Source organism: Electrophorus electricus, chromosome 21 (genome assembly GCF_013358815.1).
Source record: "Electrophorus electricus isolate fEleEle1 chromosome 21, fEleEle1.pri, whole genome shotgun sequence".
Classification (NCBI taxonomy): Eukaryota; Metazoa; Chordata; class Actinopteri; order Gymnotiformes; family Gymnotidae; genus Electrophorus; species Electrophorus electricus.
Window position 1 is genome coordinate 7,916,074 of NC_049555.1, and position 23,751 is coordinate 7,939,824.

At 47.0% G+C, this 23,751-nt stretch overlaps 1 protein-coding gene across 1 annotated transcript; it reads left to right on the top strand.

Annotated features, from left to right (window-relative positions):
- Positions 1-1,549: 1,549 nt before the first annotated feature.
- aldh1a2 (aldehyde dehydrogenase 1 family, member A2) lies at positions 1,550-23,573 on the top strand. The gene is made up of 13 exons (XM_027007407.2): positions 1,550-1,752; positions 10,154-10,258; positions 11,352-11,492; positions 12,757-12,886; positions 14,894-14,955; positions 15,463-15,591; positions 16,351-16,464; positions 19,577-19,679; positions 20,615-20,799; positions 21,175-21,339; positions 21,641-21,798; positions 22,217-22,291; positions 22,893-23,573. Exons 1-13 carry the CDS (start codon positions 1,636-1,638, stop codon positions 22,963-22,965), a joined length of 1,557 nt encoding a protein of 518 aa, XP_026863208.2. The 5' UTR covers positions 1,550-1,635; the 3' UTR covers positions 22,966-23,573.
- Positions 23,574-23,751: the final 178 nt, after the last annotated feature.

The window sequence follows — 23,751 nt, forward strand, 5'->3', positions numbered from 1 at the left end:
CATTAACTTCCATTAGGACCTGATAAAGCACCTTTAAAACACCTTTGTTTCCCCCAACTGCCAGATTTCTGTTAATGCCGAAGTAAACGTATTACAAATTCATCCACGTATAAGAAATATTCATATTTTAAGCCAAATATATGCCGTGCGGGGCTAGGCCACGAATGTCGAAGTGAATACAAAACGTAAACCCAATTACTGAAACACGAACGTTAAAATCTGAATCCTTTCTCGGAAATGGACCAATAGCCTATTAAACACAGAACGCGCGATATATATAAAACAAGGCATATTTCATGTGATTTTTATTTGCAAGTAAAATATTTGGAAGATTTGTTTTGCCTGGAGGCCGAATAGGTAGCGTAGGCTATTTATTGCTCAAACTACAAGTGTTAGAAAACCGTGGACTCGCGGAGATAAAGTGTGAAATCGATTATTTGTTTTATTTATTTACGACATATGACCGTTTTTGTTGATGACTGTGGTTTTTTTTAATCTGTTTATTTATTTATATTTGTGTGTGTGTGTGTGCGCAAAGATGCTAAATCCCTAATTCCACTGTGGAAGTGTGAATGTCTGTGTCGGGTAATCCTTGCACTCTAAACTGTTCCAGGGTGTTAACAGAAGTTTTAGATGTCCTTAATGTTTATTGGATATTCTAAAGTAAACGTTAACTGAATCCCTGCGCTCCGGGAGGTAACTATTCTTCCTCACCAGACAAGGAAATAACGTGTGATCGCTTGATGTGGATAGCTGAAAAACATCCTGATGGGTGATATGTTACTGGAGCGTTTGAGTCGCTAGGCAAACGGACCATGCCAAAGAAAACTTTCGCGTTCATGTGATACTAGTTTTGCGCGCCCCATAGGAAGGCGAGACGGAATGGGTTGCCTGGTATACATATCAGTAGTACCTCTACTATAAACCTCTGTAATATCAATAAAATGAGTAAAACCACGCATTGTCAAAATCTCAGACAGTCCAGTAACGTCCTCGCTAACATTCTTCTCAGATGAAATGAAAAGGAAACATTTCTACGTTTATATATATATATATATATATATATATATATATATATATATATATATATGATTGATTGATAGATAGATAGATAGATAGAGAGAGAGAGAGAGAGAGAGAGAGAGAGAGAGAGAGAGAGAGAGAGAGAGAGAGAGTAGAAAAAACCTGTACAAAGTTTTAGATATGCCGGACTTTCAAATTATCACTTTCTTAACATCACGTAAATGTTATACATAAAGCCTTTGCGGCGTAACCTTGATTGCTAGTATTCTTAAATCATTAAATCAACAAACACGGACTAAATGATCAGTTATTATCACTTCCAAAAAACTTTTTGCTTTGAGGTATTTCTGATGCAGGCAAAGCGTAAAGTCTCCTCCACTGATTTTTTGGTCGGAAAAGTGGGTGGTATCTGCCCCCTCCTTATAGCCAGAGAGAGGGTGTTTATGTAAATGCTGGATTTTAATTATATTAGGGAGGACGGACTTATTCGCGGCCCAATAAAATTGGGCCAGTGCTGACACCTGCTTATAAACACAGGAAGGATTCCAAAGTCCTAATCACAAATCCGTAGAAAAAAACACCGGTAACTACAGAAGCGGAGATCCTGGCAGAATGACTTCTAGTAAAGTTGAACTCCCCGGCGAAGTGAAGACCGATCCATCCGCGCTCATGGCATCCCTCCAACTGATGCCCTCGCCGGTGCCCAACCCGGAGATAAAGTATACCAAGGTTCGTGAGACACTTTTAAACTACTTTGAAGTGTGATAAAGTACTCTAAACACTAGAATCGCTCAAAGTATGCGTTCCTGACACTTTAAAGTTAGCGCACGAAAATAAACTCAAGCGCAACTCAACTTTGCATGCCTATGGCATCTGACATTTATTCACTAGAAATGTACACTTTCCTTTACAGCGTTATATAAACAACTTCAGAAAGTACAATTTAAAACTGATAGCCTGAAATTGATAGCCTAGCCGAGTAGCAAACTCGTTCCTGTTCTGTTTGCTGTTTTGGTCACAACGTGCGCGTCATGTCGCGTTACAATTTGTTATTATTTCGCTGTAGACAAAGTTTTGCTTTTAAACGGGTTATATCGTTATATCGTTTATGCTTGTCTTTTTCACTGTCAGCGTCTTAAAACGCTCAGCGTTCGCTGTATGCGTCAAAACTTAAGCGTGACAAGTCAGAAGAATATAGCGCATTGTACTTATTTACGCCTGGCTGTGTTTTTCTGTAGATTGTAAACTAATGTGTAGTAAGTATGTATTGGAGGGTTGTGCTACCACATACCATTGTTTCATATCAGTTATGGCTTTAAACCAGAGTTGTCTGATAACAGCGTGCTTTTTCCTTTGTCGTTTGAATGATGGTGTTGCTCACATTCATGTGATATGAATTTACTGCAGTAGAAGTCGGTTAGTTTTAGGTGGGACCAGTTAGACCTTTTGGAATGCTGCATTTTCTTAAAGACGCAGAACTATGTTCAGCAGTCTATTTACAAAACTTCGATGTTGATGCAGAACTATCTCGTTTTCCGTAATTTAGACCAAGTCTCCCATTATCTTGATTGAACTTTTAACATTAGCCGCGCGTTGAGACTCTTATCTGCTTTCATCAGCCGCGGACCCGCGATAGCTCACACCCACACGGCCCTCCGTCGGGCATGACAATAAATCCACAGCTATATCATAAACCTTTCGGCGCTGCGCTGTTCTGTACATGGCTAGAAAGCGTGCTTAGTCTCTTAAAAGGCGAAAGAATGCATGGACATGTTGATAGTTAACAGGGAGGTTGCACGTGCGAACATGGTATGTGATATGGCAGGTTTTGCACATTGAACTACGACCCTTGGATCGCGTGTAATGTTTGCAGTGCCCACCGCATCACCCAGACAATGGTGATCTAGTGTGACGGTTATAGTTTTGCCAATTGAATAGTTTGAAATGTTCTTTACGTTTATATAATGCGTTAAACGTTATTTCGAGGTGGACAGCGTTGGACATTAGGCGGTTTAGCCGCAAAGCTTTATGTCCTGCTATAAAACCTATTCATCGTTCTTGATGAAAACTAACGCAGTGCGTCATAAGACCTTTTTTTTTTTTTTTTTTTGCATGAATGACTTCCCGCCAGGGATAGCAAGGGACGTTGCCTGCACAGTAGCGCGCTGTGACCCACAGGACACTGTGCAAAGGGCGCTGCTAGTAACAGGGCCGCGGCTTCCTCTGTAACTACATATCTCATCCTGTGCTTGGTGCGCGGCCTCCCCTCTCCTGCGTGATGCGAGGAGAAAGGAGTGCGAGGTAGAGAAGAGCGGGCCTCGGTGTGTTAACCCCTAGGAATTTGAATTATCCACAGTGTTGGTTGTAGATCGGTGGTGATACTGATTGATGGGCATTAGTTACACGAGCACCCGTCGCAGCCTGTTACTGCTCTCTCTACCTGTCTCTCTCACACACATACGCACCGTTTATTTCTGCTTGTTGATATAAAGACATGCAGGCGTAATGAATGAGTCTTCATTTCTGCATTTTTTTTCTAAAGCAATTTTTAAAACAGAACTTCTCCTTGCGTAGTCCTAGCAAGTCACAGTCGGTCTGAATCGCTGTTTAATTTGCTTTGCCAAAGAGTATATCATCCGTATGTCAGCACCGCCAGTTTGTGAGTGAGAGGGCTGTTCATGCCTCCTTCAGCATGTTTGAGGCCTCCCACCACCTTGCTTTGAACCAGTGGTCTCGTCACATTGTCCAGCGCGTAGGTCCACTTGGACAGGAAGCCTGGCTGCAGCTTAGCTTGGCAGTGGACAAGAGAGGGACCCGGTCATCCTCCTTCCCCAGCGAGAGCATGGCACCCAGATGAAGCAGTCTAACTACAGCTGGCCATAACTACAGTTATGGTGAGAGGAGCTTATAAAGGTCACTGAGTGTATTAGAGACTAATTACATGTTTACCTTGTAGCTAAAATAGTAATGATATTGCCATTCTTCCACTGGTATGCCAAGAGATCGCTATCTCATTGCAATCTTATGGCCCTGTAGAGTAATTATAGCCCTAAGGAGATATATATATATATATATATATATATATATATATATATATATATATATATATATATATATATATATATTATATATATATATATATATATATATATATATATATATATATATATATATATATATATATATATATATCATCATCACACACACTCACTCTCTCTCTCTCTCTCTCTCTCTCACACACACACACACACACACACACACACACATGTTCCTGTTACTTTCTTTGTCATTCTTCACCTAAAATCTGATTAGATTACTCATGCATGTCCCCAGCAGTCATTGTCTGGTTGTCTAGGTGTCTTCACAAGTTTATTAACACACTTCAGTTTCTTAACAAAACGTCAAAGGCTTTATTATTCCAGACATGGCCCCTGTCCATCCCTGTGACCTTCTCCACCTGGATACACAAACAAGTGCCACCCCCCCCCCCCCACACACACACACACACACGTACGTGTATTACCTGGCAATGATTTTACCTTCTGTGCTGACACTACCGTGTGTATGTATGTATGTATGTGTGTGTGTGTGTGTGTGTGTGTGTGTGTGTGTGTGTCTCAGCTTGTGAAAGATAAGAAAATGTTATTTATCTTCCCTCTGCACTGTGACTGCCCCTTTACACTTAGCAAGCTTTTCACACAGACACATCCCAATCCTTTGCTGGTTTAATTCTCACATCTATCGCTGCAGCCAGCACTACCCTGGTCTCATTTACAGCCTGCAAGCCAGAGATGAAGATCCCTTCGCCTTTTTTCCACCCACTGCCGGGCCGGCAGGGTAAGCGGACCCACGCGCTGTCTCTGCACGGGAGAGCTCCTCTCCTGAAGGTGGTCTCTGGGTGAGCTCAGGCCCGCTGTGCTGATAGCGGCACAGAGGAAGCCGTAAATTAGCCTCCTCTGATGGGGAGTTATTGATGTTTTCTCAGTTTGTGGCTCTCGGATGGCAGGGAGGGAGGGGAGGGGATGTTAGGAGAGCTATGTTACCCCCATGTTCTGGGGTAATAGATGGAGGCTCTAGTGCCTTTTCTATGGGCGAGAGACTAGGAGGAATCTCCATGCTAATTCCGCCTCCCACGGCGATGATGGTGATGAACTTGCACCATTCTCTTACTGAAGCAGACATTAAGAGACTTAACAAAAAACACTGATCCTTGCCTTTGATGTATTGCCTTTGACCTAAACATATTTCCATCTCTTGCTGATATGCTTTGCTAATGATCCTAGTCAGAAATCTTGTCCCTGTATAAACTCAAAAGTACAGCAAATGGATTTGGGTTAATATTTTACATATTGTTACATTGCGATGCACTGATTAGCTGATAAGATCGCATACTGTACTGAAATATATATAAACCACCGAAGTGTAGCTGAAGGATTTGGGCAGGTAAAGTAAGGTGGTTTAATATTAAACTGTGGCAGTGTGACTTGTGTCTGTGTGAGGTGGAGCTCACTGGGCCCTGCCTTTTTTTCAGCTCACACCCTATCATGACACACTTTGCAGAAAGTGGCACATTCACCTCATTATCTGTAATATTTACTGTAATATTGCTAACTGTCATTATGCTTCATCATGTTCATCAAGTTATGGTTTAATTATAGGGTGCGCTGCCTTTAGCGTCCAGTTCCTCATCACAACCTCCCCTTCCTCCTTCAGGCTGGTGTAATACAGCAATGGCCCTTTGTCCCACAGCCCCCCTGCATTCGCGGTTGAATTTCTCACCCTCTGCGTCCGCAGTTAAGGGGTTTTAGTCGTCCGCTGGGTGTGCGCTGGAGGGAGAGCTTTTGTAAACTAATCCGGGCGACAGCTTGTGCGAATGAGGTAGGCTTCATCAATCCGTCACTGGGTGAAGGACTGCGATGGTGGGAAAGGGGTGGGGGGTCTGGGGCTCCCCTGTTCTGGGTGCTCTCCGGCGGGTCGTAATATATGGCCATGTCTGGCTGTGGGGGTCAGCGGCCCTGCCTCACGAGAGCCTGACCCCCACTTCTGGAGTTTTTCACTTCAAAACGCGCCATCTCTCCCCGAGATCCACATCAAACAGCACCCAGGCTGAAGGCTGCAGTGGGAAACCGGTGATTTATTATAAGCATCACAGTGAGGACTCCCTCCATCCACCTCCTGGGCTTCTCTCTCATCTTTCCCTCCCGCTAAACCTCCTCCCCTTTTTTATTGCCTTTGGCGTTCTCTTCATTTCCCACTCTCTTCTTGGATAAACACGTTTTTGGAAAGATATATTTGTCCGTTCATTTTCAGTTACCAGTAATATGTTAGTCACTCTCCCCAAAAAACAAGAAATCAAAGGGGAAATTTATTTTTCTTTCATACTGCAAAGATTAGGGGAAAGTAGCAGCTAATTGATCCATCCAAAGGCCCACTGGTTAATTTTTCCTGCTGCAGAAGGATTAATCGCGCACAGCCTTTTCACTTGTGTCGCCCATATGTGCCTCAGCTTGCCTCCTCTGCATCGTCACCCAATGCAGAGCGGGGGGGGGGTCAGATAGTTGGGCTTTCTCTGTTAGCCTGGGACATGCTGGCCCTGTCATATCAGCAGCTTGGACCGCTTGCTGGAGTGAAGCTGTATATCATCGAAGAAGAGAGAGCAAGAAAGAAGGGGGGGGGGGAGAAAGCTCTTGGGTGAGAGTGAGACAGACTTGTGCCAGATTGACAGAAAAGACAAATGAAGTGAAATATTTGTGAAAAAACACATCTTGACTCATCATTGCTTCATTTCGAGCGCTCTTTTCCCATGCCGTTCCTGGGTCTGTAATGTTAACAACAGTCATTAGTGTCCCGAAATGCATCCATCGCCACTGCAGACTGCTACGAGTCACTCTGATAGACGAGGATGTGAAACTTCCTGTGTCGGCTGAGTCTGGTGCCGCAGGTGCTCTGCTAGGATCCGGCTGCCTCTGGAATCTTGGCCTGTTACATATAAACACATGCACGGCCTATATATTTCATTTTTAATTTTTTTTTTATTTTTCCCCTCCTCGCCTTCCCTGAAAAGGGCCCCGAAATGAGTGCCATTAAATAGTCCTCATCTGTGCGAGCCATGAGAAGGTGCTGGGGGCCAAACAGATGTGGCTTTGGCATCCTCTGCCCTCACTGCTGCTCTGCTTCGCTGCTGGGCCGAGCCCCCGGAGAGCGCGAGCCGATCGGCGTTCCTGCGACTGCTGGGAACATCCAGCCAGCCCAGAGCATGGTTCTCTCGCCTCTCTCCTTTCTCGTCGCTTCTAGCATTCCCACATGACCACACTCGGGCCTCTGCACTCCTGGCCGATACCACCCCCCCCCCCCCCCCCCCCCCCCCCCCCCCCCCCCCCCCCCCCTTCCTGTGTGAAGTAAGGAGCTCGATAAAAATCTCAGTGCTATATAGAAGCAGAGCATTGTGCAGACGACGTGCTGTGAGTTCAGAATCTGTTTATAATAGGTATGTTTCATCGCCTTATTAGCACAGCAAACAAGGACTGTCAGAAGGCAGAGAGACTGGGGCAGCCTGAGCAGAAAAGCACAGGGCTTTGTAAATGCTTGCAGCTGTCTGGTAGTCCATGAACAAGGACTCTGCATGTCCTCACGCTGGACACTTTTCTCATCACCTCTGGCCTTGGGGTGATATAGCAAGGTCACGTGATGTCACATCACAAGCGCGTCCCTGTTTGTTTTTCCTCACCACGTTTGCTGAATGGGCGGCTTTTTTGGACAGAAACGCTAACACTCAGCACAGTTTATTTAAACTGAAGATAGCCTACAGTTTTTGCTTCCTTTTCTTCTTTTCGGCAGTAAGGACCATTCTCTGGTTGTTATGTTAGCCGACCACTTTACCATTCGCTGATCCACCAGAAGCGTCTCCGCTATTCAGCCTTGAGAATCTCCCCCCGTTGCCCCGCTGACGTCCGCGGGAGCAGAACGAAGAAAAGCGCAACGTTGATCGATCTGAAATTTCGCACCTTTGCACTCGTGTTCTTATCCTTTTCTTTTTGTCCGAGGGGAAAGCGAATCCTCGAGAGTTGATTTACGCCACAGCCGTGTCGCCCTTAATCAACTCCCTCAATAGGACGAGACAAAAAAATTGGGAGCGCCCCCCTGAGCCCGGCGCAGGCCGAGCCAAATGGCCTCCAGTGCTGGCTCTTTTTTAGCGCAGTGATTTAGGTGGCGGCCGTTAGCGCGGGGATACGTGCTGCGTTGTCGCCCGGCCCGCCACAGATCTGCTCCAGAAGAGCGACCCTATAAATAATAATAATTATTTAAAAAAAAAAAAAAAACTAATTCTGTGCTCTCTGGCGGTTTTGTTGTTATTGTTTTTTTCAAATGGGAAACGAAATGCCTGACACTTTTATTAAGTGCTGTTAATGAGAGTAATGAAAGTGTGTCGCTCCCTAGGAGCGCCAGAGAGGGGTGTGTGTCTGTCTGCTGATCAGGGAGTCTAATGCAGAGGAGCTGAAGTGGAGTCTGGGTGAGTGCAGAGTGGTACCGGCTGATACCGAGCACCTACGCCATCCCTGAACGAACTGTTCGTGCCCAGGGTTTCGCTCTCGAAACCATGCCAACTCCTAGAGAGAGAGAGAAACAGAGAGCTCCATGCTGAAGACATAGCCTTGAAACGTTTCCAAATGAGCTATCATTTTATACCAGCTTTAACACAAGCACCCCTTACGGTTTGCAGCCAATTAAATTGTAGTTAAAGCCCGAAGGTTTACACGTTTACACGGTAAATACGTTGGAGGTCCGTGAGGGCGCGGGGCAGACTGTGCCTTGGCCTGTTTGAACACCTTCCTAAGCCTGACTGGAGGCAGAGCGCGAGTAGAAGTATATGTTTGCTTCGTGGTGCCAGCGCGTATTTTACTAACACCTCATCCGTCAGAGGTGCTGCCAGTGTCTGGAAACAATTCCCGAAGGCTTCTCAAGACCCAAACATGCCCGCTGGCCGGCGCAGCCAGCGCATTGGTACGTTTACATGCAGCGAGGCTCGAATTAAAATATTTGGCATTGCTATACAATCTGATCACACCTGACACGTCTGTTGTCTTAGAGGGAGCCTTTGATGTGGTTTTGCTCGTGGCGGAACACGGCGTGAACGGCGCAGTCCGGTCCTCCATTTGAAGTATTTTCCCTTCGCCTTTTATCGAGCTTAAAAAATGCAGGATTTGGGAATGCGAAGCGGTTGTTTAACGGACGGCTTCCTTTAACGCAGCGCAGAACCAGAGTGACACACGTGTTTTATGATCTCGTAAACGAGCAGCGATGTTGTGAAATCTGTGCGTGTGTGCGCGTGTATGGCTGTGTGTCAGTTTGCATATGTAATACATGTATGTATATGTGGTTTTGTTTCAGACAGAGTGTGTGTGAGAGAGAGAAAGAGAGAGAGAGAGAGAATGCACGTTTGTGTGTGTGTGTGTGTGTGTGTGTGTGTGTGTGTGTGTGTGTGTGTGATAGCGATTTATTTCCTCTCCTGCTCCCCCACTGCTTTCTGTCTGGTGACTGGATCACTCCCTAGAGACAGATCTACCACTACCCTGCAACACCACACCGGATTCCTAGAGATTCCCAGAGATTCCTCCCTGTGCGCAAGGCTTTAGGCATGCTGCAGATGCCCCTGCCCTCCCAGTCTGCTCTCAGACTCCAGCTACTTCACCTTACTTATCCCACCAACACACAACACCAGCACCACTGGTGAACAGGCACACACACACACACACACACACACACACACACACACACACACACACACACACACACACACACACACACGCTCTTTCATCACCGACTTTTCTCACTGTAGCTCTTGCACTGAGATACATATGAATATGGCCTGCCATCCTGATTTTCAACTGCTCACGAGTCAAATCTTGGGTTCGGATTCAGTCAATTTTGAACATTCGTGCCCTGGCAGATTATTTGTATGTCTTTGGTGTCTGTGAGCTCTGACTCACCGGGTTCTGGCATTCTGCCGATCGGGTGAGGAGGTCTGGGGAGCAGTCCATCTTGCCATTGACACTGCGCTCTCCCCCTGGCCCCACTGTGCTAAACCTCCACTATGTGTCTTCTCTCTCCCTCTCTCTCTCTCTCTCTGCAGATTTTCATCAATAATGAATGGCATGATTCTGTGAGCAGAAAAACATTCTCTACGTACAACCCTTCCACAGGGGAGAAGATCTGTGATGTTCAGGAGGCAGATAAGGTGTGTGTGTGTGTGTGTGTGTGTGTGTGTGTGTGTTTATGTTTTGCTTTCTTTGTGTTGACCAAATGTTTCCACAGTACAATGTGGAGACATTTTTGTTAGTTTCCATCATGATAAATGTAACATTCCCCAAACAAAAATGTAGCTGTTGTTTTGAAAACTTTAAAGTAGTAAAAGCTTTCACTTTGAAAACCAAGGTTAAGATTACTTAAGTTAATAGTGCTTGCCTACAGAATACATAAGCCAATGGAACACCTCCATAAGTAATATGAAATATGAGAGACAGAGAGAGAGACAGAGAGTACCAGCTACAGAGAAGGTGATCCAGTGAACAGGATCGGAGAAATACAACACTGTCATTGAAATGGCGATGGCGATTTAGACTTCGGCTTCCAAGCTCTGTCTGACTAAGAATCCAAAGTGTGAGAGAGGGGCTTTAGAATGTAAAGTATGTGGATATGGGTGTGGGTGGGCTGGGCAGGTGGAGAAGGAGCGCGGATGAAGGAACCAATGAGTGTTCTGAACATGTGACTGCTAAAGCTATTTAGAGCAAAACTGAATTGGATGCATTTCATTTGTCCCAGAGGTGCACAACCACCTGTTTACAGGGTAGGTTTATACCCACCTGTTAATCACCTGTTTACAGGGTAAGGTTATACCCGACTATTAATCACCTGTTTACAGGGTAAGGTTATACCCGACCATTAAACACCTGTTTACAGGGTAAGGTTATACCCAACCATTAAACACCTGTTTCCAGGGCAAGGTTATACCCGACCACTAAACACCTGTTTACAGGGTAAGGTTATACCCGACCATTAAACACCTGTTTACAGGGTAAGGTTATACCCGACCATTAAACACCTGTTTACAGGGTAAGGTTATACCCGACCATTAAACACCTGTTTACAGGGTAAGGTTATACTCGACCAGTAAACACCTGTTTCCAGGGTAATTTTATACCCGACCGTTAAAGCAGTTCTCTCCCCCTTCTTACTCCCCCCTAGTTCAATCTCTCTCTTTTACTTTTTTTCTCTCTCCCTCTCTCTGTCACTCTTTCACTCCAACACCTCTCTCTCTGTCCGTCTCTCAGGCTGACGTGGATAAAGGAGTTCAGGCCGCTCGTCTGGCCTTCTCCCTGGGTTCTGTGTGGCGGGAGATGGACTCGTCTGAGAGGGGGCGGCTGCTCTCCACACTAGCAGACCTGGTGGAGCGGGACCGCGCCTACCTCGCTGTAAGTGTCCTACCATGGCAAAGGTGGCCCCATGTTTATCACAGAGCTGCACAGCTGTGGGCCAAAAGGGTCAGAGTCCAGCACAGTTTGGTGATTTCCCTGAAGGAACACACCTGATTCAAGTTATCAGTTAATTACCAGGTTTAGTAGATGTCTTAGACTAGAGAAATCACCAAACTGTGCTGGACTCTGGCCTTGTAGGACCTGAGTTGTGTGTCTTTGGCTTCAAACAAAGCCTCCAGTTCTATAGATCTACTACCCTTCAGATTTTAGTTCTAATCCATCTAACTATAATATTCAGATGCTACTGAAGGCCTAGATTAATTGTACCAGGCATGCATCTCTGCACAGGGGTAGACTTTCAGCACTGGAGCTGGGCACCCCGTGAGGTTCTTTATGGGAAACACATGTGCCATAGGCTGTTGCTCACACCTCCTGGCTGTGGTTAGCTACGAGCAGGACAGATCCAGCAGGACTGAGAACCCGGAGTAGATAATGCCGTTCACAAGCGTCTAACGAGAGGCCGACTGTCCGGCGCGGCCGCCCGTAGCCCGACCTGGCAGGGGTTGCCGGCCTTGTCTGCCTAACAAGTTTGATTTATAATGCAAATGTCCAAACTCCCTTGTACGAGGGACCACTGGGGTGGGACTTGTGACCTTTGGGTGCTAACGATCATAGCACCTAGAACTCGAGGAGAAAAGATTAAAGAGGTTCCGTTGTGTCATGGTGCGTTGGACCTCTGTCCTCATCTTTGGCTTGCAGCTCTGATGGGCTCTGACCAGCAAGCTGGTGTGGGGAGGTTTAAAAACAAAAGCACCATGGCAGTTAGAGTTCTTTAAAGGAGAGAGGGGATGCTGCAGCCATCTTGAAGAAACTTTTCCAGCACTGCGGGTGAGCTTTCACCTTAAATGGGCTAAACTGGTGTTATTTTTTACTCCCCAATTCTGAACAAGTGTCAGAGAGAATTACTCTGGAGGAGAAACATAACGTCCATGGGGTTGTGATTAAGCTTTATATCAGTCTAATCCCTGTCTGATAAGAAATCATGGCTTCCTGACACAGAGATAACAAAGCCCTCTCCACTGCTCTGCATGTATAAGTATTGTGTTTCCCCAGTGGGGCAGGTATAAACTGTGGGCCTTACTTGGATAAGTCTCAAATGCAGTTTTTGGGAGGGGGGTGTCAAATTTTATCCCCATACGTGATTTTTCATCACACTCCTCCACCCTCGTTTCCTCTCCTCATCTTTCCTGCCTCCCCTCAGACCCTGGAATCTTTGGACACTGGCAAGCCTTTCCTCTCCTCCTTCTTTGTGGACCTTCAGGGAACAATTAAGACACTGCGGTATTTCGCTGGCTGGGCCGACAAGATCCACGGATCCTCCATTCCAACTGGTAAGGTGACCCCTGCGCTGTCTCACGTCCCATAGCCCCACAGACCCCGAGGGGAGGCATAGCAGGTGATGTGCAGACGCTAAAGCAGGACAGGAAGACGCAGAGCTCAGTGAGAGGGTGGGGCTTCACTCGAAGGGCGGAGATGTTTAGGATGGGACTGAGGAAGGGAAATAGGCTTGTGTGACGCGTAGTTCCACGACTTGTTCTCCTGTCATGCTAGGGTGTGGTGGGAGGTGGTGCTAGGTGAAGCAAGAGTGTAGCAGAGAGACCGGCCGGTGCTGGGTGTTTTCTTTGTGACCCACAGGACATGCTATGGGGTTATGGAGGTGTTTGGAGGGTAAACACACTGGGTCCCTCAGCAGTTATAAATCTGCACACTAATGGCTGCCCTCCTGCTGAGCGCCACCACCGGTGGAGCACAGTGACAGCTCCGGGGCCGGGGTGGCCCCAGGGGGCATTGGGGGGCTGTTCTGGCTAATTTAGCTGCTTGAAAGAGACATGGCGTGGGGTCTGGACACTACAGGACAGGAGTGTACATGTAGCTCTAATATCAGAGCACAGCCATTAATGCGTGTGTGTGTGTGTGTGAGTGGACGTTTTGGGGGCGACTGTGTAGCCGTCTCACAGGGGCCCCATGTGAGGGCCATGTGGGTTAAAGAGAGGACTGGGGAGGACAGGATGTGTCTAGTGTTGGGCGTCTGGGCGTCTTTGTCTCTCAGTCTGTCCCCCTCCCCTGACCCATCACTGGGGCTGTCTCCCACACTCATTCATGGGACTCCTCACTGCAGGGTCTCCTGCAGGTTAAGATCACGTCCACCGAGTCGCCCTGCACTCAGATGTGGTCTGCGGGAGATGATTCAATGTTGGCAATTAGTGTCTGTTCATTTTCTCTATATTGCTGAGGGTTACATGTTAGTGACAGTGTAATAAACCTTTTTAAAAAGGGCACCAAGTAAACAAAGAGCGCCCCTAAAAAAGGTGTCCAGAACAAAACACACGAAACCAAGAGCTTGACCACCAAAATCAAAGTTTCCAGGAACCTCTTAAAGCCATAGACAGATTTCATATTTCACAGGTTTCCGTGTGCTGTCAAGGATATCTCCAGCTGGTGTATCCCTGGGAACGCAGACAGAACATAGAGCATAGTCTCTGCATTCAGAGAGATAACCGGATGACCAGATGTAATGAAGAAAGGAGAGGACTCTTGGTGGTGAGGCATTTGGTACTTTCAGAAATGGACTCTCCATGCCATGCTTATTCCAAGCGGTAAAACGTCCCTGGCCCTGCCTCACTCGCTCGCCCTCGCTAACTGTGTCTCAGTGAGCGCACCGCATCATAGAGCCTTGTCACAGTCCAGGCTAGAAATCAAAGGGCAGGTTGAGGGGGGAGAGGGTCAGCCACACCCCCCACCCCTCCGACCCCTCCCTGCCAGCCCCTTAGTGAGCGCGCTCACCACTGCGCCTTTGTTGTGCTGCTAAGCCAAACTGGCTCGGTGGGACCTCGCTGCGTTTTGCTTTATTTCATCTCCAATCTAATCCGTAATAGAATTACACCGCAAACAAACAGCATGTATTTCTTTGGCCCACTCTTATCTGGCCACCGGGGGAGTTAAATCTTTGGCTCTGCCCCGGGGCCGGCTCGGCCCAGCCAGTGGATCACTCTTGCCAGAGCTGGGGCGTGTTCGCCGGCCTCGCCAAACGTGCGGCTGGAGAAATCCACATAGTCACGATTTCCTTCTGTTTGGTGGAGATCGGATATGAAGGAGGAGGACTGCTCCTGACCTCTGAGCGCTGTTCCTCTTCTCTAGGCTCCCTCCAAGTGCAGCTCTCCAAAGCTTGATGGTTTTGCTTATCCATTACCTTCTTAAACCCTTACCTGCGCTACGAAGGCACCTTCATCTCCTGGTGATTGAAAGCCGGCAGGTGATGTTCTGTTATTAAAGCTCTGTGGTCTGTTTCAAACCTTCCTGAACCTGTTTAAGGTGTCCTATTCTCTGATCTCTCACAGATGGAGGGTATTTGTCGTTCACCAGGCATGAGCCAATCGGAGTGTGTGGACAGATTATCCCGGTGAGTGTGTTGTTTTTTGTTTTGTTTTTTTAAGAATATACCAGAATGGCTTGGGTGGACAACATTTGTCGAGACTTTGTGAAGGTTACTAAGTCTCTAAATACAAATACAAAGTGAGTGTGAGAAAGAAAGAAAGTGAAAGCAAGACCAAAGAAAACAATGAGGAAGATTATGGAGCTTCATGCTTATCGCTGTATCTGAAGGTGTCGTGACTACTCTTTTGGTGTGGAACAGCATGAGTGCATGTGGCATACGTCAGACATTTCTTGCTCTTTAAAGAGTTCAAAATAAGCATTCTCAAGCTACAGAGGCAGGGAGTGACTGGCCTCTTACAATGTGTGAGTGGGCGAAAAGACTTAAGTGACTCATCATCTCCTGGACTGTGATATGCGTGGGTACACCAGTGGGCAAAAATCTGAGGGTGGGATGTTCACAGGAACAAAAACAATGAAACTATCTGTGTGTGTGTGTGTGTGTGTGTGTGTGTGTGTGACTGTGCACGCACAGTGGAACTTCCCTCTGATGATGACGGCGTGGAAGCTTGGGCCAGCTCTGTGCTGCGGGAATACGGTGGTCCTGAAGCCGGCTGAGCAGACCCCCCTCACATGCCTGTACATGGGTGCTCTGATCAAAGAGGTACAGAACGCGGGCATCGCGCGACGCCCTCAGCAGCCTTGGCCCGCAATCAAAGGCCCGCTGGCACACGTCTGCTGTAATGTAGCGGGCCAGTGACCACACAGGCCTCTGATCAAAGACACGCGACGCAGTCATAATGCCGCTCTCGCAGGGCAGCAAGATGACATGTCAGCACTAAGTGCCTGACTCAGGGGCTGACGCGATCTGTCCGCACACACGGCAGTGGCATTTACAGTAAAGTCGTCCGCCCTCGTTTTCGCCCAAAACGCAGCATTGCGTTTCACGAATGCGGCCTGTGGTGCCACCCAGGGTTTCAAGGGCACTGGTCGTCAGCGGAGGCCAAATTCACGACCTCTTAAATCACGGTCCACGGATCATGGCTGATCTGCCCCCGTCACAAAGAAAAACACAACTTCTTCCTCCTTTTCCTCCTCTTCATCTCCTCATCTCCCGAGCTGTTGTTATTTCTCCGCCCCTCCCTTTCTGTGGAACTCTGACTCTTGCCCTCTCCTCTTCCTTTTGATGTTCTGTCCTCTCACTCTCTCTCTGGGCCTGGAGGGACGCTGGGTTGGGTCTGGATTCCCCCACTATGGCCCATGGTGTTTTTGGCTCGATCTGCGCTCTCTCTATTTCTCTCTCTCTCTCTCTCTCTCTCGCTCTGTGTCTCTTTCTCTCTCTCTCTCTCTCTCTCTCTCTCTCTCTCGCTCTCGCCTTTTCTCTCCCAACTGAAGATTGTTTCCTCTTCATTTGTTTGCACAGGCTGGGTTTCCACCAGGGGTGGTCAATATTTTGCCAGGCTATGGGCCAACCACTGGAGCCACCATCGCATCCCACATGGGCATCGATAAAGTGGCTTTCACAGGATCCACAAAGGTAGGTTTCCTTGAGTACTAAGAGGGGCAAAATCCCACCTGCCAGTTCCTCCCGCACCCTGGAATGACGGTGGTGACGGACGTGTAATGGAGTCCTGCACTGAGCCGTGAGCAGACGGAGCTGAGAGGCAGTGCAGTGGTTCCAATGGAAACTAAGGAAATCTCTGCTGTCTCCTACACAACAGACACAGTATAAAACTGTGTCAAACACACACACTCTCTCTCACATATGCCAAGAGTACCCATGTGGAAAATGTGGGGGAAAAGGATCATGAGTTTATATATATTGGCTGTCATAATACATGGCATTGTTTACATTATACCCACATTTATACTCAATTAGCCTACACATTTTAAGCCTCAGTTTACATACTTTGTTTGTTAAGGAGCTATTATCATTTTAATTTGAAATGTTGGTTCTATACACGAGTCTTTAGAGAGTGTATACAGGTCTTTTGCATATGGGTACTGGCCATCTTTTAAAATGATTTCTAGTTCTGGCTGAACCTCTAAATCCACACCAGAATGACATGAAGATAAAGTATGATACTCTTGACAATACGCTTGACAGGTAAACTGATAATCAGACAGCTGTCTCGCTGTCCTGTGCAACACGCCGTGGCAACTTGGCAGTCCCTTGACTGTCCCATCGATCACACACAGGCGCCTTGAGTGTCGACTTGCGCGATAACCGTTCGACCCCCAGTGCCCTTAGACTGTCAGTCCTGGAAACTGTAGTTAATAAAAAGCCAGTTTTTGTGAAGGACTTGCCATCTTAGGTATGGAATGTCAGAAAGAAAACAGAGAAACATGTCGTACTGGGTTGTTTGATCCAGCCATCTTGCCGAATGAGAACACAAAGTCTGTGCTGACATCTCACTGTAAACAGTGATCATTTCTAGCGCCAAAACGCACGTTGCTTGCTTTGCGAGCGTCTTTTATGCTTTTCTAAGCGTTTACGGCATGTCGTAAATCTACCTATTTTAGCACTTGTTTTGATTTGGTCCCGAATATCCTTCAAAAGTATTTGTCGTAAATCGAGCAGGATTTGGTGGTGTTTAGAAAAGAACTAAGGTTTATGGCCCTTTTGGCTCAGCTTGAAAACGTGTTTATTCTTATTTTTGAAATAAACATGGAAGAATTACGCAGTTTGTGTGTAACTCAGAAGTTCTGCAAAGCCAGAAGCAGAAACAGACTCTGAACATAAATCCGCCATATTGGCTTCACCGATGAGGACACAGAGACACTATAACAAGCAGAAACTGTGGTCTAAGTGCCTTTGTTATTGCTGAGAAAGCTTTTTGCTTCTCCCTGAGAAATTACGGCAATGCTATTTCCCCCTTATCAGTTCTTGGACCCGATGACCAATGCTCAAATTGAAACTGTTCTGACAAAGCATGCAACAAGTGGCACATGTGACATAAGCGTGTTGAGGTCATTAGTCACTATATAAAAATGCCATCACTCAAAGAGCAGCACCGCCCCCCGACCCGCCCACTGCGCTCCACGCGCTCCACTGACAGGAAGCCCTCAGCACCACCCACTTTCCCTTACGTGCGGCGGGAGGCCACCCAGCGCTCGACCTTAAAGCTCCTACTGTCTGTCTCTCCCCTCTATGTCTCACTCTTCATCTGTCTTTCTCTTCCTGTCTCACTCTTTTTCCCTCCCTAAATCCTGGAGAGAATCCTGGCGAATCTCTGTTCCTTTTTCATTCTTTTCCTGCCTCTTGTTCTGTTTCCTTCCCCGCCTCCCTCTTTCTTCTGCCTATTTCTTTCTCCATCTCACTCTACATCCTCCAGAGCGGCTCTCATATATTTAGTTTTCTCCTTTAATCTGGAGCTGATTAGAGGGACAGAGCGAGAGCCCGTGCTGACAGAGTTGGTACATGCATAGACTCTGACTCACCTCATCCACATGCGTGCGCATATGGGTGCAGGCAGAAGCAGGAGTGGCTGATATGGTTTAGCTGCCCCAAAGCCGCCTTGATCACCTGTCCTCACTCCCTTGGATACAGAGTGCTACAGGAGACAAGGGGCTATACGTAAAGTGCACCGTGCAGCACACAGCTAAGCCTCCACCACCAGACTTTACGAACAGACCACTTGACACAAAGCTGGCTACAGCTCGCAGCTCATGGTGTGTATTCTGGAGCAGAGCCACGTTCATTACTGCAGGCTGATATAAACACTATCATGGCCTCTGTCTTCTCCTCTCTCCACTTCTCTCTGTGCTATCTGATTGAAAACAGAGAGAGAAAATATTCAGTCTCAGCAAGTGTGTTGAGGGTGGGTTTTTTTTTTCCATCTTCTTCTTTTTTGTCTCCCAATGTTTGCTTGTGGTCTGGACTGGCACTTGCAGTGTTGCAGAGAGCAGCGCTCACAGTGAGCTGGGAAACCCCAGGGAAGAGTGGTGCGGCGAGGCAGTACCACAGACTCACAGCCCTGCAGCCCTTCAACCTCCACGGGCCACCGTGAGAGTCATGCCCTAGCTCACTGCTCCATCCCTTGGCCCTACCTAACATGGCCCTGGAAGCTTCAACCTGCTTCAGCTTCAAACCGGGCTGGTGAAATGACGACACAGTAGTCTGGTATTTAAATGATTCTATTGGAGAATCATTAGAATCTAGCAGAGTTAACCAACCATACCCTGCTCTGTCCTCTAAAGATGCTTTCATTTGGCTCGTCTCATCAGCCAAGCCAAGCACAGCGCAGGACTTTTATTTATTTCCTCCACCTTCCTAAGACGTTTTGTTATGTGGAGCACCCCACGCAGACCTGTGGTTAGCGTCTTCCTGTTCTGGTTTAAACAACAAATCCTGCTTTCTGTTGGAAAACACTGAATAAAAGATATCCCCCCCCCAAAGATGTCCTCCAGGGTCACAGAGAGCTATGCTGGCCACACGCAGAGGCCGTTCCGTGGCTTCAGCTTGGCCCTGCAGCAGTCGGGGGGTGTGGGGGGGGTGTGGTTAGAGGACCGGACGGGTTGTTTGGGCTGCAGGATTTATTAACGAAGGCGTCCCACGGTTACACGCAGATTTAGTGCAGGTCCATGACGGCGGTCTCGGCAACTAAAAGCCTCTTTCTGTTCTGCCTCCCCCTTCCCTCCCGAAACAGGTCGGCAAGCTGATCCAAGAAGCAGCTGGAAAGAGCAACCTGAAGAGAGTCACGCTGGAGCTGGGAGGCAAGAATCCCAACATCGTTTTCGCAGACGCTGATTGTGAGTGGTGGTTTATGGCCCTGCCCTCCTGTTGTCCTGCCGTGACAGTATGTACACAGGTGCCACCTCAGTAGGCTTGTTTGTCACTCGTTGATAACATCAAAGACCAAGGTCCTAAGGGGGATTTTCACGTAATGTGACAACAGCATTAGTTGCTTGATACTCTGTGTATCTGAGTGTGTTAAATTTACAAGCTTATCTCCACGAGCGCCAAGCTCCGTTATGCTTGCTAAACTCAGCAGACGATGTTCAATGAAGCATTTTGTTTCAGAAGAAGGGCTTTTCCCGTATTGGTCTGCTGTGATTGGAATTAGATTAAATTAGGATGAATCTGATTCTCAGTTGCACTCGGGAGTCTCTTGGTGAACACCAAGCCCGCAGCTCTAAGTGGTTAGAGGCATCGGCTGGTCCTTTTAAATGCTTTCAGCAGGCGCGAGTGGGGCTCCCTCCTGCCCGTAAATCACCAGAATGGACTGTGGCCCCGTCCGGACACATCCCAACACTGCCATAAATCCCACTGCTCCATTAACCCTTTGCGTGCCAGCCAGGTCTCTCCCCCTCTGGCATCAGATGTCACGTAACCCACCCCATCAATCTGGTGGATGGTTTTGTTGTATCGTAATGTTAATATGCGTCTTTCACGTGTAGCCATGAACACATGAGGGGAGTGAGACTGCAGCTGCAATAGGATGTGCTTTGTCCATGGAAATAGGCATTTTAGGTCATATCTGAGGATTTAGTCATTATGGTGTATGTTACATGGAAAAATCCCAAAATCCATTTGGTAATCTTTAATCTCTGATGCAGTAAAGCAATGTACACGTTTAAAGGTGTATCTGTCATGTGCAAACAAGTCTCCCCTTGAATTCTTTGTTAAACGTCCTATCTTTTCCCTTCTCTGCCTCTGTCTGTCTCTCTCTCTCGCTCTCTCTCAGTGGATTCGGCTGTGGAGCAGGCTCATCAGGGTGTGTTCTTTAACAGTGGACAGTGCTGCACAGCAGGGTCCCGTATCTTTGTGGAAGAGCCCATCTATGATGAATTTGTGCGCCGGAGTGTGGAGAGGGCAAAGAGGAGGATAGTGGGTAGCCCCTTCGACCCCACCACTGAGCAAGGACCTCAGGTACAGCCATGCCTCATGTTTAAACATGCATAATGATCGCCGCCAAAGAGAAAGGTTTTACCCATCATTGGTACTAGCAAGTACTCGATTGATGTATGACGTCCATTTAGTCATCACTGATTGTAGGTTGTAATATATATGTATATATATCACACACACACACACACACACACACACACACACACACACACACACACACAATGACATCTAGTGGTATCGTCCAGAGATATTACCACAGATTAAAGATTTGGAGCTCTGATGCTTCCGTATACTGTGTAAACTATACATACTATGTACCTCCATACACTGTAAAACATTATTGCTGCCTTTTCTCTATTTTCTTTCTCTATTGCTGCATCACTCTCTCCCTCTCAGATCAGTGCTGAGCAGCAGCGGTGTGTGTTGGAGTTCATCGAGAGTGGGATCAGTGAGGGTGCAAAGCTGGAGTGTGGGGGAAAAGCCCCCTTCTCCAAGGGCTACTACATCCAGCCCACGGTCTTCTCCAATGTGCAGGATCACATGCGCATTGCCAGAGAGGAGGTGAGCCTGCCCGCCTCGTCCGCGGATCATACCTGGCTCTCCGCTCCCAACCCCCCGATGCCCCCCAACACGGTCGGAGCTGTCTGGAGAATCATCCTCTCGGTGTCTTGCTCTGGTTGTTGAGAGCAATGGCTTTTGTGTTAGCAATGCAAAAAGGAAAAACAAACATGTTTTCAGTCTTTCTGACTGACTGACTGTTCCTCATTACTGAACACACACACGATCCATCCTCATAATGAGCTCTTTCCAGCTGGGTGTCAGAAGCTTGTTTGCTGATGCGACTCTCTTTACTCTGTGGTAGATATTTGGGCCGGTTCAGCAGATCATGAAGTTTAAGACGATCGAGGAGGTCATCGAGCGGGCCAACAACACAGAATATGGCCTGACCGCCGCCGTGTTCACCAGCGACATCAGCAAAGCCATGGCAGTCTCCACAGCCGTGCAGGCCGGCACAGTTTGGTGCGCCTTGCTTCCAGATTATTTATAGGAGCTGTTTCATGTTTACTGTAATGCACATCAAAAAATAAATAAATAAATAAATAATGAGCTTTCATATTGCTTTGCCAACTGGCGACTTTGATCGCTAAGATTTCAAGTGTCAAGTTGCATGTTGGCACACTTTCGACAGATGGCACAGTTTCAGAACCCCGGCATGATGCAGCCAGCGACTGTCTGTCTCGTTTACTTGTCATTTTGCAAATGAATGATTAATTGTCATCCCAGGACCTTGTGTAATTAGAAAGCAAAGGAAAACAGCTGCAAAGTGGTCGATTGCTGAATGGTTTTCCAAACTCAGTGAAGCTATGTGAAAGTGTGCCAGATGAACAAGGACAAACAATGCTAAACTGTGGTGCTTTCTGCTTTGTTTCATCTCCAGGATAAACTGCTTTAATGCTCTGAGCTGCCAGTGTCCCTTTGGAGGATTCAAAATGTCAGGCAATGGCCGCGAACTGTGAGTGCGCCTGTCTGTGATTGGCATACTCTAGTACCTGACTTGCTTCTTGAATAATAAGAAGTGGCTGACAGTAAACTAATGAGTTGAATTATATAGCCTATGTCACCTAGCCGAGTATCAGGCTACTATTTAGTATTTATTTAGTATTTAGGCTCCAAGTTCAGGCTTCTGCATAGGCACCCTGTGTTGCAAACTTGCATCCTTCTGCAAAGATTATCAGAAACATAGAATGACCAAACACTCCATTTGACCTATAATAAGATCTGGGCACCATGTCATAATGTTTCCTCTGGCAGCTTCCTGTGTCTAAAGGAAGCATATTCAAGTTTTCACCAAGCAGTTATCTTCCATTCACATGGCGTCCCAATTTCCAAGTTTGACCAGGGATACCTTACATTTCAGAAATGACTGTATAACCATAAAAAAATGTTTAGGATGATAGAATTTCATTTCAATGTAAGACAAAATGTATTCAATCTGTATAAATATATTATATATGAGTTGTGTCACTGCATAGACAAGTTAATGGATGGGCCCCTAACAAGCACTTTGAGGAAGTGAGTGTGATTCTGTACTGATGGGGGGTTCTGTTTTGCAGGGGTGAGTACAGTCTGAGGGAGTACACCGAGGTGAAGACCATAACAGTCAAGATGCCTGGGAAGAACTTGTAAAAAGTGTTCCTAACAGAGCAAAGACTTCCGCTGGGCTCACAGCCCATCGGCCAGGTCCAGTGGTTCTCGTGCACCGTGTCCCACTAACCCACCACCACCAGCTATCTCAGCCTGGCGCTGCCTCTGGCCTGCGTCCTCCTCCCACCTCCATAATGCCAGCATCCTGTGGCCACTTCGCAGTTCCTTATGTCCACCTTAACTCCCACCCCCCCATTGTGGCCTCCCTCCACCGGCTCCCTTAACTACACTAAAGCACTCGGAGAGGGTGGGGGAGGGTCACCACATGCGCCACTAAGCCACTCCGCCTCCGGTGTCCTGACGCTCACAGACGGCAGCATCTCCCGCTCTCCTGCCAGGACCACGGCCCTGCGTTTGGGGGTGCAAGATGTGTGAAGGGCGGCAGTGTCAAACCTCAAACGTAACTTTCCTGTGTTTCGATTCACTGGTTAAAATTTGCCACTGTCTTTCAGTTTTTACTAAAACCACTGAAGCTCTCCGTCTCAGTAAAGAAAAGAAGGATGTGATCTTTTGTTAAGTAATAATTTTTAAAAATGTTAATTGTTTAATTGTCGTGTGTTTTTGCTGTTTTGCTCTTATGGCGTATAACTCTGTGTTGATGTGTTGACCAATGTAAACAAATAATTTACCTCATAAAAAAAAAAAAATTAATATGAAAATGCATTTTACACAAATGATTACTCATTGGTGTCCAATTATTTTCATTCTTAAACAATTATATACTATGAACATAGAAGATATAAAAATGACTATAGTTTTGTTTTCCTT